Consider the following 18,265-nt stretch of genomic DNA (forward strand, 5'->3'; position numbering starts at 1 on the left):
CTGCTTTCGTAGGCAGGGTCACTACCGACTAGGATAGGAGGTCGTTAATCTATTAACAATTTTATTGTTGTATACTAAAAAAAAACACTAGTTTTTCTCAAAATAATATACTCTCAATTATTATGGCTTTGCTTTACATTTTAACAACTTATAAATAACATAATCATCACAAAAATTATGCAACTACAATAATCTTATAGTGAAACTCAATGTGAATAAATAAATATATTTAAATTTGTCACAGCTACTCAACAACTCTAATTATTTATAAATTTGTAACAATAATAACTTATGCAGACACCCTCAAAACAATGTGCTCTCTCTGTATATGAAGACTGCACGGTGCACGCGGATGGCAGCGGCAGCGCAGCGCAGCGCCGTAGGTGCAGCAACCGGTATATGTATATTCAATATTGCATTTAGACGATATTATTGCTTGCTGATATTGGACTAAAGTATTTCATTATGCCTGCACATTGCTTCAAAATATTCCTTCATAATAAATTTACTACTATTACATAGGTAATCACAATAATATTATTTTGCGTGGCTTCTCGCATAATATAACTCCAATAATCTCAAAAAGGAATAGTTTGTAATATACATGAAAAGCGTACAAGTAGTGTAAGGGGCGGCTCGCGGCGTCGGCGCCGGCGCGGCGGCGCTCGGAGCGCACTTACTCCACAAAAGTAATGCTCTACGACCAGATAAATCTGAGTAACATCATGCTAAGTGACACGATTACTAAGCACAATGACGATTATATTCATCAAGCCCTCTAATATAACTATTTTTTTTACTAATTTAATATTAAATATCAGCTACTCATTTCTGTACTGAAGCGTTATATGACAAAAATAATTGTATACACTCTGATATTATAACAAATTTTAATTCTAGCCTAAGTCAACATATTATAATGAATGGAACAAACTTGTGAACTGTTCTTTAAAATAAACTTAGTTGTTCACCGTTAGTACAGTGACAACAAACCAGAGTAGGTAATAAAATCACAGAACAGTAATGCTCACTAATATAATAATTATTATGACTCGTAATGATGAAAAATTAAACATACAACCATGAACATGAAAATCTTTGTTAAAATAATAAAAAAGGGAAAGGTGCTACAGTTATTACTTATAAAGGCATATGTAATAGACATTCAGATATGTTATATTGTTCCAGACTCTTGAGGTATACTGATACTGAACTGCACATTCTTAATTTTTACCGGCCTCACAGTTAGTTGAATATTTCAACTAATGAATTTGATTCTTTCTTGTCGTTCCTACGAGTACGAGCATCAGTTAGAACAGTACCTGGGAGACCAAAACATATGAAAACTCAAAATGCGCGTTTCCCCAGAGATAAGACCTATTAGCTAGATTGATTTTTCGCCCCCGAAAACCCCCATATAGCAAATTTCATCGAAATCGTTAGAGCCGTTTCTGAGATCCCCGAAATATATAAATATATATACACAAGAATTGCTCGTTTAGAGGTATTAGACTCCCCTACCGGGAATAAATCTTCTCTCTCGGGAAGCTCGAGTGTGCAGGAACGTCACGTCCCAACTAATAGGCATGTATTACAATGAAATTTCACTGCAACACTGTACAGGTATTTTTTTAACCGCCTTAGACTGATATATATAAGACATACAAAATTTCGCCGCAGTCTAATAAATAAGACAAAACTTCGTGTAATTTCGTATCGCCGGCGACACGAGCACGCTCGATGAAAAATTATATGGTGGTTAAAATATTAATTTTTCACGTCAGGACTAGTCCCAGATAACACACTTATGGATAGAAGAATTGAGAATGTGCAGTACACCGACCGACAGGTTCAGATAAAATAAATGGCTGTTGATTAACGAAGCCGTTAGATCCACCACTTAACGGACTGTTTCCAGACTGACACTCACTAAAAACTACTGATGCAGTAATTATAACATATTTTTAGAAATGTAGTGATGGTGATAATATTAGTTATATACGGTAGTTGTTCTAGGTTTATCTATTCTGAGAAGGTGGTCTATTTGAGAAATAACTAGTAAATATTTATGCTCAAGAGCAGGGGCTAACCACAGGAGTGGTCATTCTGTGCTCAACGTTATATATAAAAAAGTATATATATATTATAACAAAATTGTTTCAGTACAGATCCACTGAGAATTTAATCGGTCTGAGTGAGTTGGATCAATCAAGATAAGAGTGAATTATCCAATGGACTGCAAAGTTGTAGCCACAAATGCACTTGTGGCAGTGCAGGCAGCAATAGGCAGTGCCTGTATCAGAGAGCAACGGCTACCAATTGAAGTAGCTTGTGCTCAGCAATATAAACGCTACCGGAATCGTCCGTGAGTCCAGACAACTCTAAGTTGTATACCGTCACTGTATGCTACCAGCAAGCCCTTTCATAATTCCCGTAACACCTCACTAAAACGGCTGTTCCTTAGTTATAAACTTGCTACATAACATTATACATTGATTTTATCGTAACAAATACGTTTTTAATATTTTCTTAATAACAATGCACAATAGTAATTGTATGAATTGACACGTAATCAGTATTGGGCTGGTGGCGGTGCGGCCGCGGCCGGCGGACTCGGTCGCGCCGCACGCGCACTATCGACGTCTACCCCAGAGCTCTGCTCGCGCTAGCAGCTCTGCCATCTTCTACAAACCGTCAACTTAGATACGAGTGACAATTGACTAGGATTAATGCACTTGCTCTACTCGCGAGAGGTCGCCCGCGCCCGGCTCCGGGTCGACGCTCCATCAGAACACGCCACTAAATTCGAAGAGAATCAAAACATTGGTCAGGTTTACTTTAGTACATTTGACTAGAAATGCGCTTAGAAGTTTCGATATATTGTCTTCGTTGCGGCCTATCGATGTCATTCTACGCCAATCGAGTCACGATGCGAGTACAAAATCGTTCTCAGACTCATCGGTACTACAGTCGAAAAGACTGACTTGTAAAAATGTCAAATCTTTATAGCAAATTTCATAAGATAGTCTAAAGCTTATGTGGTGAAGTATGAGGGTGGAGCGGCGTGACGGCGACGGAGGCTCGGGCGCGGCGAAGGAGGCGGCGGCGGCGGCGGCGGCGACGGCGCGCGCCGCTCAGATGAAGGTCCAGCACTCCATGATCTTTACTATGAAGTCCTCGCGCGTCGTCAGCGGCTCGTTCCCGTACGTGGTGCAGCGCTGCGTGCGCCCCAGGTACAGGTCTCCGTCCAGCCACAGACCGAACTTGCCGCTGCGAATCACCATTTCATATTGTAATCGATGAATAATCGATGAATTATTCATCGATTACAAATCAAACACTTTTTTAAACTGATGGCGTTATTCGTAAACGTTCGTCAAATCTAACAAACCGTTGATAATCGTTTGTCTGTCTGTCATTTTGATATATCTGTTTGTAGAAAGTGACAAAATTTTACAGAGGTTTGTAAGAGGTTGCTAAATTTCAAGAATAAGGGGGTTCAACTTTGATTGGGTTGTAGATTGATGAATGATGACTATCAAAAGTTTATTTATAATATTCAAAAGTAGACTCCATCAAAACCTACATTTTGAAATTTAGCCAAGTACTCAGCACGGTAATACTCACTCGCCAGCGCCAATGGAGATGTTGTCGTTGCTGCCACGAATAAAATACATGTTGTCGCCTGTCCAACCCCAATACTTAAATTTGGTTTTCACCGGTGGCGTTTGATCTGTAAATGCAAAAATAATAAATAGGGTTTATTTTTACCTATAAGTTAACCAATCCAACATCATACCATTTCCGTATACCAATGTGCAAATAAGCTTGTATTTGTAACGTACATAAATGGCAAGTAATATAATCTCGAGTACCTCCAACGTTATTTATGGCATACGATGTCGAAAATGCAAGCTACATTCGTTTATATTATAACTAATGCTGTCACGTATACATGCAAAATATATGTGTTAGCCACAAATATCACAGCTGAAGACAATTGCGCTGTACAGCCTCTAAATTGTTGCCTAGGCCGTCGGGGGCCAACGTTTGACAATCTAGTTGCTATAAAACGTATGATGCCGTAAAACGCCTTCTATTTATGTTTGGACAAGTGAGTGACGCCCCTGCCGGCGCGGTCTGACGCTCGGAGTGTCCCCCGGGTTAATGTTTCGTACCGTGTTTTTCATCGGCGTCGACGGCGACGTCGGGCGGGAGGGCGATGGCGGGGGCGGCGGCGGCGGGCGCGGGCGGCGAGCGCGGCTCCTCCGTGGACGCGCGCCGCTCGTCCACGCGCTGGAACGAGAACAGCAGCGACTCGCCCGTGCCGTAGAAGTGCTCGGACGGGTGCAGCGCGCACGATGTCAGCGCACCGAACACCTGCACAAGTACCACAATACTCATTAATACCCAATACTCAAGATGATGATTGTGCAAGTAATTTAACCTTTTCCAGGCCGCACCAATCTACAAGGTGTTCCCAAAAAATCCAAATATATTCCAATTAATCCAGCTTTGATAATTCATTTGAAGGCAAGTCACATTTCCCGAAAGTGTAGTAATTTTAACCTTAAATCGGAATGCTAAAGTTGAAATTATTTTGGCGCGTATGTGGTCGATATATCGTACTATGCCTGGAAAAGGGTTAAGCAGAATAAAGGCGTAGGCTACTGGCGTAATCAATAGGTATGCGCAAGTTGTAAACTTACTACACGCTAAAGCTGTTGGAACAGCACACTTGTACACACAGCTGTATCTTCTTTGTGCGATCCATTAAGACTTTATGAATTTCGCCACAGCGCGCAGTGAAGACCGCCATAGTAAATAATTAGTCATATGTGTTAAGTTCAGTCGAGGAGTTTGATATGATAAAGTAATGTTTAGTTACATTGTTCTGTGTGTCCTGTATGACGAGCAGCACGGGGCTGTCGACGCGCTGCATTTTGCGGTACATGGAGGCGAGCGAGAAGCCGTGCTGGCTGGTGCTGAAGGCCAGCGACCACATGTAGCCCTGAGCGCGCGCCGGCAGTACGCTGCACAGTTTCTCTCTGTAAAAACAACATTATAACAATAGGGTATTTGACTGATAAGTCAAACCTGCTTCTTTTTTCTAGCTGCACACAATAATAGGTTTTGTAACATCAGCCGCAAAAGTGCAAGGCGACTTTATCAATGAATTCATTCATAATTTCTCCATGCAATTTCGCAGCTTACTGTACATGCATGAAGTCAGCGCGGCGCCCTTTAATGTAAAAAGAATATTTCCTATATCTACATACTATATTTTACTTGTGTGTATCATTCGAAGACAAATCTACATAAATATCTATTACTATATTATGATGCCATAAAATTCGCAATTGCAGAATTTATATTTAATTATAATCACTTATAATGATATTCATTGCGTCAATGCATTCAAAACACGTCTACAATAAATTGAACGCGTCGAGCACATGTCATGTTTATAGTGTTAGTTTATTAGCGTCAACTAGTCAGTATCCATAAACAGCAAGCGGCCAGCGGCTAGTTCCAGACACAATACGACAGAACTAGCAGATTGTACGACACGGGAGTTAAATTGAAAACTTGAGTGTAGCGAGGATTTCATGTGCGATGAGACGAGATAGACAACATTTGCTACCGTGTTATAATCTCTGCTTTTCATTCCTTATATAAGAAAAACCTTAAAATTAACAATTACAATAATAGGCTAGCAGACCCTTAGACGCCTTGGGTATGCGGGGTGCTAGCCCGAGTAAAAGTAACAAAATTAAATCGGAATTTATAGACAGAAATAGATAGAAATAGAAAGTGTTTTAAAAATAAACAATGGCATGGGAGCAATATTGGTCTTTGCTCTACTCAGAGCAGGAATAAAGTTTATTTTAATAAATGAAGGACATAACTAAAGTCGTAACTTTTGGTATCTCTAGAAATGCAGGGGTGGTCATAGCCGTGCGGCGGTGACCGTCGCCGGAGTATGAATAAAATAATGTTAGTTCCATGCGGCAGATTAGTACCAAATTGGAAAAAAGAGAGAATGAGAGACTGATTTTGCTGCCTCAATGCTATGCTATTAATGTTGATTTTATATGCGTTATTTAATTATGTGGAGTAATAGTTAACCTGTGTTCCATGGTGAAGATCTCGGAGGTGCCGATGAGGTCTGGCGGCGAGAACTCCATGTCGAGCGAGGAGCCCGTCGAGTAGAGCGCGCGGCGCAGCTCATCGCTCATCGACAGCACCTGCCACAAGTCAACACACCCTTCATTCAACCTTACACACACCGCCTACCATATTTAACAACTGTTGTTCTACTCATTATTTTGCCGATCTTTGAACAGTATGTTTTTTACGCCGTGACGTCGCATGCCAAATTACGCAGAAGCCTTGCCAATTCTGGAAAACCAGATTGCGTGACATTGCGCACCTTTGTCTTGAGGAATATTAACCAAAATGCCATACTCTTTAGGTCTCCTCTACATACACATCCAGAAAAAATATCTAATTCCGTCACCTCTTGTTTCATTTGATTCGCTTTTTGAAACAAACATTTAAAAAAAATATTTATCGGCCAAATATTGTATTATCGCAAAACTGAAAAGTAACACCATAGCAGTAGAGCTTGAAGTCTATAAAATATACCTATAAAAGAAATATACCTACCTAAACATTTATTAGGTAGCCAAGTGTTAGTGTTAAATATCTATGAATATTAATTTATGAATAAGTAATTCTTATTTGGAGTCGTCTTCATCAATTGTTAATTACTTACCTTGATATGCCTAAGTAAAGATATATTAGCAAAAAGGAAAAATAGTGTATATTTATAAAATTAAAATCCCATTAAAATTAAGAATTACTTGCTACCATTTTACACGCGTTTTAGACTGCATTAGTAGAAAATTTCTTATCTTTATCATATCGAGTCGGTTATTAGTAAGTCACAATCACAATACACCCACGTGCCCACGCGGAACCCGGGAGATTTTAACCACGCAATTCTGAGGCCTAAATGATGAGGAAAAAATGTTTTATAAGTTTAGGTCAATTATTAAATGGTCAATTCCACAAAAAAAATATATATACATTGTTTTTGTTTAGTTGTTTTTTTTATAGATTTTTTGCATGTATTGGTGCATAAAATGTAAATGCTATTTGTACCCACGTCGCCCTGGTTCTGCTTAGAATGTGTTTTACGGTTCCAAAAGTAACGTACGTTCGTGGTACCTTCTAAGAAACATCCCGACGTGGTTGTGACCTGATGAGGTGTCTTCTACTAGTTTTAACTCTGAAACTCGGCGAATTCCAAAATAGTTTATAGAACATTTTATTAGTCTTTAAATATGATCAGGATTATACTGTTAAAATCTCCCGGGTTCCTCGTGGGCACGTTGTATATGTAATAAAAAAAATGTTAGAATGTATTTCGGGTTTTATAATCTTACTTACTATGGCTGTGGATGTCGCTGTCCGTTACAAAAAAAAGGGCTATGATGTTATGACAAATTCACCCAAACCCGAAAAACAGTCAATAATATTAATATGACCTACTGTAAATAGGCCAATCAAATTTACTGTTAATTACTTAAACAAAAAATTAAAGCTTTAAGGTAAAATTTATTCTTATGGCAATCGAATACCTCCTGGGATGCAGAAAAGTCAGATTACACGCATTTAGTTCCAAATGAAAGTATTAAAACGATTTCGCTATTTTTGGATCTAATTTGATTGGCCTAAAATATGTTTATTTACCTACACACATGTTTATTTTCTGCGCAGTCATGTAAATTGTTTAACTTGTCTAAAACGCTAGTAATGAGGAATTATACACATGCAAAACTTGAATCGAGCTGACATCGCACTTGAACTTTGTATGAATACAAACAAGAATATCAAAAGGCACATAAATAGTTCAAGCACAATTCAGCGATAAGTTTTCAGGGTGCTCGATCAGATCATAGGGCCGTGACATAAATGTTAGTGAGATAAAATACGGACACGGTGCACTACGGTGAGTCGGGCGGGACGGTGATGGCGTGACCACTACAGTTCACATTCAACATGGACAGCGAGCGGGCAGTAGGTACGTGCTCAAGCCCCGAGCGCTCTACGTAAGGGCTCATTACACCTTACTGGATTTAGGTCAACGCTTCTGATACGTTGCTACTAGTCAGATGCCAAACATTAGTCCCGAATTCATGGCGAAATTCAGAAAGGTGTAACAACCTCCCTACTCGTACTTACTCATTCTAAATCAAATTCATAACAATGATCAGCTTAAAGGGAGCATCTATGAACGAAAACATATTTAACACATATCGTTAAATACTAGTACGAGTGACACACTTGATTATATTGACAGATATTAAGATTGATATAATTAATTAAACCTCATAAAATGACTGCCAAGCAGCCAGTACTTTATAATACTCGAGATATATCTAAAAACTAATATGCTTTTTTATCTTACAATTTTATTGTGGTAGTATGATACCAGGCACACCCACATCAAAAACTATACCTCCAGAAAAAATGGGTGTCTGTCAGTTACAAGGTGCTTCCTGGTCCCGGTTTTACCACGCTGACAATTGTTGCCTGACAGGAAATTGTCAGTGTCAGATGTCAAGTTGGTGAAATAGCAGCAGCAATAGTCGGTGCTTTAGTTAGGCTGCTTGAAATCAAGCACCTCGGAATGGATCCTCGATCCCCACAACGGTATCTATGCTTTATGATCGGATAATATAATAGATCAGGGACCGATCTGGCCTGTAACACTTGCAAATAATTAAAACATAGATTTTACTCCTCAAACGCTGACACATTTGTTCAATAACTTTTAAAAATTATGAAGTCTTTAGAATTCCTATTTCTCATAGGTACAAATGAAATATCATCTTCAATGTGCGCCATTATCATTATGACTAACGTTGCTTGTCACGCCTTAAACATAACAAAATTCGCAATACATTGCGTCTTAGAATAAACTTTAAAGTGTACTAAAAATCAAAACAAGTTATTTTCAAAAGTCGCTGAACTAATGTTGATCAGTTTTAGGAGTACAACCTACAGTTTAATTTTTTGCTCCTGTTACAGGCCACACCCGTATAAAATGGTTGGCCGTTCAGTAAGCAAAAAAACCCAAAGGTGCCAATCTTTGGGGCAGTAGTACTGGAGTAAGGAAGGCAAATATTCTCTCTGTCTGTCTTGAATCCTATTCGGTGAATCGACGGTTGGTGGTTAAAACGCAATGGTTACGTCACGTATTTCTTTTGTACAAGCAAACGTGAATAATACAAAACACTCAGGAGTAAGTAAAAAATCAATTTCCCTCCCAAGTGTCCCGGTTTCATTAGATACTCTTGTGGAGTGGTAAAGTATACGAGTAGGTATATAAACGTTCTCTCACCTGACAGATAGAGTGTATTGTGGCCCTTCGTAGACTGCGTAGAGTGCTTGTTTTATTTGAGCCTAAAGTTCCCCGTCTAGTTATGGAATGAAGGGTGCCTCTTCTTCGCATGCCCATATTAAATATCATAATTTCGGCTTTTCGGAACGTATCTATTAGCCTGCGTACCGCTTTACGTATCAAGCGAAACATTCTGCAACTCGTTCTGTTGTCTCGTATGTATTAAAATTGAAGTTCAAATTCGTTTAAAGCTTCAACGTCTTGATTGCTGGGAGTGAGATGTATGTATTTAGGGAAGTATTACATAGTTATCACTGCTTCAAATAAAGTTGACACTACAGGACCGGGGGTGATGGAAGTGGGCTTCGCCTTCTCTTGCGTTGCGTATGCACGCCACTGATTATTTTACGGTTGAATTCCTATGAGAGCCATTTTTGTAGCACATGTGTATTTTTTCTTCACACAAGCAAGGGATCTGAACATGGACTAATAGATGCCGCTTAGACAAACTTAATATAAGCACGTATTTATCTCGGGGCAATCAATGTGTCATTTTTATCTTAATGCAGGCGTATACAACAATCGATGGATTTACTTTATCAGTAATTTACAACCGAAATTAGGCTGTGACGATGTTAATGTACAAGTGTATATTAGGAAATTAAAAACTATGTAGGTACCAGTAGCTAACTAGATAAAAAACACTTCAAGCGAAGTTAGTGTGTAAAGAGTAGGTATTTAACAGAAATTCGCGTTTTAAATTATGTTTTTATAATTTAGACGGTTATAATAATCACAATCGAGGGATTCACACACATAGCTCAGCATACACCGAACTATAAAACTTCCCGCGAACGTTATACAAACAGTTACGTGAACGTGCATGTGGTCCTATTCGAGGTAACTATTCGACCAACGAATTAGATATTATTTTGACAATTCATAAACTTTGGCGTACTTAATCAAAATGTTTGAAAAAAAAAAACCTACACATTAGGATTTCAATGAAGTGCCTAGGCATTCTGTATTTTTCATAATTGCATGTAACATATGCTTGCAAGTTTACTTAACTGATTGCGAACCTTAATAAAAACATAAACAAGCTCACGTCGCACTTTTTCTTTGTTGTTTAGGTAGTTAAATATATATATTAATACCATTGCCTACAGGGAATTAGTGTAATGAATGAGGCCACCCGCACAGGCAGACAAGTTTGTACGGATGGCCTACATAAATTAATAATTATCTAATTGATAAATTCACGTAAATATATTTTGAGTTTGAGCATAGATCAGATAGATTATAATTAAATAATGTATACAGTCACGTAAACCAATGTGAATCCTGAGCTACGGACACTTCTTAAAATTACCTCTATTATTATTATTTTTAAAAATCATCAGGCATCTTGTGTATAGGTAAAAAGCTTTACTAAAGCCTTTCACTTGCCTTTCAGTTGTGCACAGTATACATAAAACACATAAGCATAATAATAGTTGTTTGTTTTACAAGGGGGCAAAGTTGTAGTTTAACCGCTCGTGCTGATATTGATGCCCGAGCAAGCGAAAGATCCCAAAATTGAACCACGAGCGTAGCAAGTCGTTCGAAAAATTGAATCTTGAGCGTTGCGAGGGTTTCAAAGCACGAGGGTTAAACAAAATTTGCCCCCGAGTGAAACACAAAATTTTTCACCACACCAACCCGAAACAAATATCAAACAAAATCAAACCAAATCAAAGCCAAATGAATGTTATTAAATATTTGTCATCCAAAATCATCATTTAAAAGACAATTCTACCAGCAAACATAAGAAAACAACTCAAAATTTGCATTTGATTACTTTGCCTCACATGTGAATAAAATGCAACTTTGCTATCAGTTTTTGAAATGCAAAGTAAGTCTTTCCGAGCTGGTGTGGTGAAAAATATATTAATATAAGTTTTAAATATTACATACTTACATCATGAAAATTGTAATTCGTTTTCCTTATCACCACTTCATTGAATATGTCAACTGTAATGCGTGATTTTCCGTTAGATTTATTTATGGGTGATTAAAATGTTTCTCTTTTAATTATTTGTACAAATTACACACTCTTTTCGTTTGGATATGCAGTAGTCCTCTACCGAGTTAGTATTTGCGTACTAAATAATTCAAATTCGATGTGTTTAAATTGACTTCTGTGGTAAACTGTAAGTATTATATTGTATATTCACGAACGATGCAAAAAATACGAAGACAATAGGGAACATGCACATGTTTGTTTTTCGCAATAAGCCCTCTGAATATTAATATCATAGAATTTCTTTAACTCCGCTCAAAATTTAAAGGGCCATATGTATGTACTGTAAAACGTCGTACGATACATATGCGTATAGGTAATTCGCCACTCGTGTCGATTTAAAACACTCCCTTCGTTCGTGTTTTAATTTATCGCCACTCGATGTGATTTTTACTATTTTTCGCACTTGTAGTAGTAGTACTATTATCAAATGGACCGTGAACATTTCAAAAATGGAATGTCTATTGGAACACTCCACTCGCACGAGAAAAAGGGACTTTTTAGTACTTAACGTGTTTTACTTATAATAATAATATATTGACAATGATTGTCACTATGTAATAAATCCATTCGTTTCTTTTCTGAAGAACGAAAAATTTTGATGACTTTTGAACTGAACTATTGATTGAATAAAACTCCTATCTCAAAGGATGAAATAACGATAACAACAGGATGAACCCGTTTATTTATTAAGGCGTGGCCCCGTTGCACCGTAAGTTCTTTCGGTGGTCCTCCGTTGTACCTATACTATAACTATATACCTACCATCCTAGGTCTATGACATGTTCATGTTTACATAGGTAAATATAGGCATAAGTTGCCCTAACTTTAGAATATTACTTATAAAAAATCCTTTAAACACAAGGTTAGGCCATAGCGGCGTTTTTGTAACTACGGTATCTATGCTGTTGATTTAAAGATTATGTTTATGTTGATTTGCAAAGAATTATGTTTACAACCTGTTAATATTTTTCGTGTTACAGTCGGACCGGAGACATTTTCAGGGAAAATTTGGTTATATTGGACGGACTCAACAATATATGATATTGTAGTTTTGTACTAAAAGCCCCATAACAAATAGGTGGTCAAAAAACAATTCATAGTAGCTAAGTAATTTTATACAACGTGCCCTCGAGGATCCCTAATCATTGTAAGGGTGTACTCCTGGTGGGGTCTATTGCATAATAACTTGTAATATTAGAGGAACTCTAATTTTGCTTCCAATTAAAAGAGAGCTCCGGTAATATCACAAGTTACAAATTGTTATGCAATGGACCTCAGATCATATTTCAAGAATAAAATGAATATTTTTTAAATATTCTGCACTATCATTGCACAAGTTAGTAGAAAATTTAATATTGCAAATAAGTAGGTAATGTATATTATCATACATTATTAAGTAATGGCTTATTATTAACCGGGCAACTAAAATATTAAACAGGAACTTTCATTGGGCATATAATAATATAATTTGGCTGTGCATTAATATTTTAGCGTCTAAAAATATATATTAGCCTCAAATATAAGCATCATATTATTAAAAAAAACTGGCAGCAAAATCAAGCCACCCAAAAAAATTATAGGGAACTTAAAGTGATAGGTTGACGACTAAAATAATAAATTGGCAACTAATATTGTAAAGCGATCATAAAATTTCTCGGAGTAATTAACAATGGAGCCGCCATTAACAGGCGTTCCCCTCTGTCGAAAATAGGCGGCCAATGGTCAACAACTTGTCAACCATATGTATGGACTGACGTTTATCTGACATGACGTACCTATACATTTGATGTGCCCCTCCCCCGCAAAAAACGGCAGACTATTTTGTACCGAAAATTTTAGACATGGCGTCTCCGAGTTGTTCACACGTAATCAACTATAGTCATAACTGAGCATGTCGTTTCAGCTAGGTAGTATTTTAACACGAAAGCAGTTGAATGCGAATGAATATTGGTCACTTTTTACACAAAACACCTCAAATTAATTTACCAATACTTAATGGTCAGTATACTTATAGTCGAAATTTCTTCATCGTCATTAAACGCCTAATGGCCATTATATCATTATATCTTTAAATTTTTAATTACTAATTTCAGTAGTTACCACTGTGTTCTGCTAGAGTCAACAGATAGGTGCGACGACGAGCAAAGCGAGGAGGAGCGTGTTAGGTTGACCGTGTAATGACCAAACAAAATATTTTCAAAGAACTTCATTTTTGAATTAATAGATAACTGGTCTCCAATATAATAATACAGTTGCCAAATAAATACTTGGTACCTGCCTAAACGTTATCAAAAGCTGTAACGGCATTAAAATACAACTCATATGGATATATTTTAAGGCTCCGTTTTTGTTGCCAAACTATTAATTTTAGTACCCATTTCTATTTTTTTAAACTATCCATATTCGATTAATTATTTGACCGGTTAAATACGTGCCTTAAGTAATGAATGTTTTGTAAACGAGCTAATTAATTAATCACTTAAATTTAAATTAATTTATATTATAATAGGCACATTGGGGGTTATATTATATTCAGTAGGTATGTATAAACCTACTTTATTAGAAAATTATTTTATAATATATCAAATTATGAAATCGTGTTGCCTCTTTCGCTTTTATGATTTGATTTGTAGTCTTAACGACATGATGGAACGATGGATATTTACATAATGAATAATGAGGTTTCATTAAATAAGTTTTAATTGCAGATTTGATACGTAGATCCTATTTGTTTTGCGATAGGAGTAGGGTGGTATATATGTCGTAGTCAGATCGTATAATCCGCCGTATTACATTACGGCTAGCCGTTATCAAAAACAGGGGCGTTTTGAAATGCGGCGGTTCGACGATTAGCCGGATTGTCATTGCGATACGTTCTTCAATAAGGCGGCCAACGTTTAGCCGCATCGTACTACTATTTTAGATTGTAGAGTGACCAGTTCTTTCGGTCGCCTACGTAACCGGAGTTTGACAATATTTGCAATTTAATTTATTTTTACCATGGTCCCACCGCACTACATGTGTTTCTTTTCCAAAACATTTCCTTCACAACTTAAATAGACGGAGCCCCGCAAGCGGGGCTCCTATTTCTGGGCGGTTTGCCCTTCGGGCATCTGAAGTTACCTAACGAACCTAACCTACTTACTTACCTACGCTTTTTTCCCCAAAGTGTAATGTTTTCACGGACGTCTCACTAAATCAATAGGTAGGTAGGTTAGGTTCGTTAGGTAGCTTCAGATGCCCGAAGGGCAAACCGCTCAGAAATAGGAGCCCCGCGAAGCGGGGCTCCGTCTAGTTAAGTTGCGAAAGAAATGTTTTTTGAAAAGAAACAGTCCGACGAACTCCAGATTTGATGGACACCCCAGCGTTTGTCAGGCAGCGCCACGGGTGTTAAAAATGGGAACTAAAAACTGTCAAAGCGGCGGCTAATGACTCGCTGTATTACATTACGGCTAGCCGCGTTGAAGAACGTATGGCGCCGAATACATTCCGGCGGATTCTCATTCAGCCGCATTCAATCCGGCTAATCGTTAAACCGCCGCATTTCAAAACGCCCCTGTTTTTGAAAACGGCTAGCCGTAATGTAATACGGCGGATTATACGATCCGACTGCGACATATAGATATAGTAATTAGAAATTTTACGTAAAACAAAAATGTTAGTTGTTTAAAAACAACCTGTACCGCTTCACGTTTTATGCTTGAACTTACAGCTAATTGACATATTCATCTCATCTTATAATCTTGCTGTAATAATTTCTTAGTACCCGGCTATCCTTTGCACTTTGCCAGGCGTGGCTCACTCCGCGATTTCGTCGCTTTGCTACAGGTAGCTAAAAGTACATCCGTTCCACACCAATTTTGGTGGTTAGCCATAAGCCGCGCGTGGCGCTGTCGCCACCTAGCGGCCATATCTGTCCTGATCGTAACAGACGCGTTTTGTTAGAGAGTGAGTCTTCTGTACCTAGTACTATTATTTATTCTGTGACTTTGCGTACAGTACGTAAGTTTTATTCAGTTTGATATACTTTTTCAGTACAGTATTTTATCAATAATTATGTATATCACATCACATTAATAATTTTTTTTAAGTCAATATTAACAGGGATAATTTTGTAAAATTGTTGTAATTGGAATATTCATTGATTTTAAAGTTAAAATATTTACTTAATCTGAGTTCCTACCTAAATCTATGTTTTATGTGATTGGAGAACAATAACATAATTTTAATTAGGTATTTATTTTATAACTATTTTGCCATATCTTTCAGTAATAATACTTATATCAGATACCACATGCACGTTGCACGTACCATTGGTTATTTCAATTTTGATTTTTGATACTACGTTATTTACACCGTGTTCATACTTTTATCTACTTGCGCAGCCATCAAATGTGTTCCGTACATTATAATATGTAAGACGGGACTTGACTACATTATTAAACAAAAATAGAAACATAATTACATCTTACTTACTACCTGAATACAAAAGTGCACAATATCGTAGCATTTGATCCTACAGGTTTATAGTTGTAAGTAATCATGTTGAGCCAAATACATTTATATCGCCTTACACGATATCAGCGATCACTAGACAGTGTAGCACTAATAGTAGTATGTATTCGCACGCATTATTTATTTTTGCTGCTACAACGGTACTGTCGACGAGGCCTCACCTTATCGCTGTCGAAAGTTGAAGACCTTTCCGCAGTGGCGGGGCCGAGGCGCACCATCTCTATACATTTCATAGTCTGCATTTATGTCAGTTCACACGCACCACACAACAAGCGATACGCTTTGCAGTAGGTACGAGGTGCCGCTATTATATCCCACAAAAACACGACGGCGACATCTGCCAACGTTAAATTAGCTTCACCCACGCGATTACAAGGTTTCGTAACTAAACACTGAACGGTGGCGTCGTGTGCATTGGCTTATAAACAAACTTCGGTAAAATTGGTTGGCGTTGCGAGCACGTCGGCACCGCAGTCGCGGAAACAATGACGCAGCTGACGGTCAGCTGTGTGTATGAAATGGTATGAATTATGAATGACGTCCAAATATTAGTAATGGCATGCGGCAACCGAACCGGCGGGTGCGGCAAGCCGGCGCTGCTTGGACACTGCTCCCGTCGCGAGCGCCTCGGGGCTCCGAGCCGGCACGGCAGCGGCCCCGCTAAACCCATACGTGGAAAATTAATTCAGTCTGCCCGCGATACTTATTTACATGCATTACGGCTTACGAGAATATACGACGTGTATAGATGAAAAAAGCGCATCAAATGTTTATACGCGTTAAAGAAGATTAATTTCATTACTATGTTTACATTTGAGTTCGTTAGAGTATGTTTTTGTCCGCTGAAGTGTCTTGTGTTTAACTGCACAACCGTCGGATATAATGGAGCCTAAATTCGTCAATTACAGAAGATTGTAAAAGTCCTAGTAAATTTTACTTCTTTTTATGTTTTTAGGTAACGGCAGACTTCCCATTATTGCAAATATAATTAGTAGTGTCCTTTTAATGTGTCGCTCCTAGCTATAAGAAGGGCATGAGAAGTGACGATACTATTTAGATCGGTCTATAAATAGCCGCGTGCAATGTGCATGTATTCGTATTTATTAGGTAATTACGCGGTAGCAATTACCTAGTAATAACGATTGGAAAGGCGCGAAGCAACGTGACGACATTGGGTGGAATGTCAATGTGTAGCGTTTGACCCGGCGCCGCGCGCCCGCGCCCGCGCCGGCTCGTAGGTGACGGAGCCGCCCGGCCGGATTAACGAAGCGGTTGCGCTCGCGCACGCCACGCAGAGCAGCGTCGCGAGCGCACAAGGCTTTAAATATTATGTCCCTACTTTAATATTCATGCCCATATAAGAATATACAGTAAGGTGTAACCTACAAAGTAAATTACTGCCTAGCTAGACAACACAATTTAGAAAACCTTCTAGCTATTTTTTTATTTGGGATCCTTAAAATCTAATAGGTAGGTAGGTAGATTAGGCATTTCCTACAAATATTAGTAGGTACATACACTCAATTGATATTATAAACACATCTCGTAAATATTGTTGAAAACCTCAGACCGCGTTAATTGAGTAGGGTGCCAATGCCGCGATAAGGTATCGGATAATTGAATGATATGTACATTACATGTGCAATTGTTAGTGAACGCTTACCGTGATGAAACCCAGATTTTACGATACCTAACTCCCGAAGTAGGTAAAGAGATTAAAAAATACCTCAAGTACCTACTTATCACTACACCTTATAAAACAAAGTCCCCGCCGCGTCTGTATGTTTGTGTGTTTGTATGGTCGCGATAAACTCAAAAACTACTGATCGGATTTTCGTGCGGTTTTTATCTATCAATTAGAGTGAATCTTGAGGAAGGCTTAGGTGTATAATTTGTTAACCAGTGCGAAGCCGGGGCGGGTCGCTAGTAAATCTATAAAGTCTGCTCTGTAAGTAAAAGTTTTAGAATTAAATTACTGCATGTACGGTGCCCTCTCCAGTCCAGGTTTAATACAAAGTTTACGTGAGCCAAGCAGATTCTTACTTATTTTAATGTCACATAATATACGTAATACGTGTAGTAAATTGTTCCATAAAAAACGCGTAACATTTATTAAGATTGTAATTTTCCATTACGGAGCTTAACCTTCGAAATTCTGGTTGTGGTCCTGCATTGGAAAAAAACTTAATAACAACATTCTTTATGCGTGATACAAAAATATACAATAGCTAATGGTTACTCTAATAAAGACCGTTTACCTACTTATAGATAGC

General features: G+C 38.0%; 1 protein-coding gene across 23 annotated transcripts in view; it reads right to left on the reverse strand.

The window, feature by feature from the left end:
• Window positions 1-91: 91 nt before the first annotated feature.
• The window catches only part of LOC134804722 (TLD domain-containing protein 2), a 146,463-nt gene continuing 128,289 nt past the window's right edge, over window positions 92-18,265 (reverse strand). For 21 of the 23 annotated variants that reach the window (XM_063777897.1, XM_063777902.1, XM_063777900.1 and 18 more), the window contains 5 exons: window positions 6,130-6,248; window positions 4,889-5,048; window positions 4,179-4,380; window positions 3,628-3,733; window positions 92-3,270 (listed from right to left, as the gene is read on the reverse strand). In XM_063777897.1, the coding sequence (XP_063633967.1) occupies window positions 3,135-3,270; window positions 3,628-3,733; window positions 4,179-4,380; window positions 4,889-5,048; window positions 6,130-6,248 (723 nt within the window). In that variant the 3' untranslated portion in view covers window positions 92-3,134. Of the gene's footprint in view, window positions 3,271-3,627; window positions 3,734-4,178; window positions 4,381-4,888; window positions 5,049-6,129; window positions 6,249-9,412; window positions 9,654-16,153; window positions 16,477-18,265 lie in introns of those variants that run through there. The other 2 variants (XM_063777906.1, XM_063777905.1) reach the window with 2 other exon arrangements.

This window comes from Cydia splendana, chromosome Z, assembly GCF_910591565.1.
Source record: "Cydia splendana chromosome Z, ilCydSple1.2, whole genome shotgun sequence".
NCBI lineage: Eukaryota > Metazoa > Arthropoda > Insecta > Lepidoptera > Tortricidae > Cydia > Cydia splendana.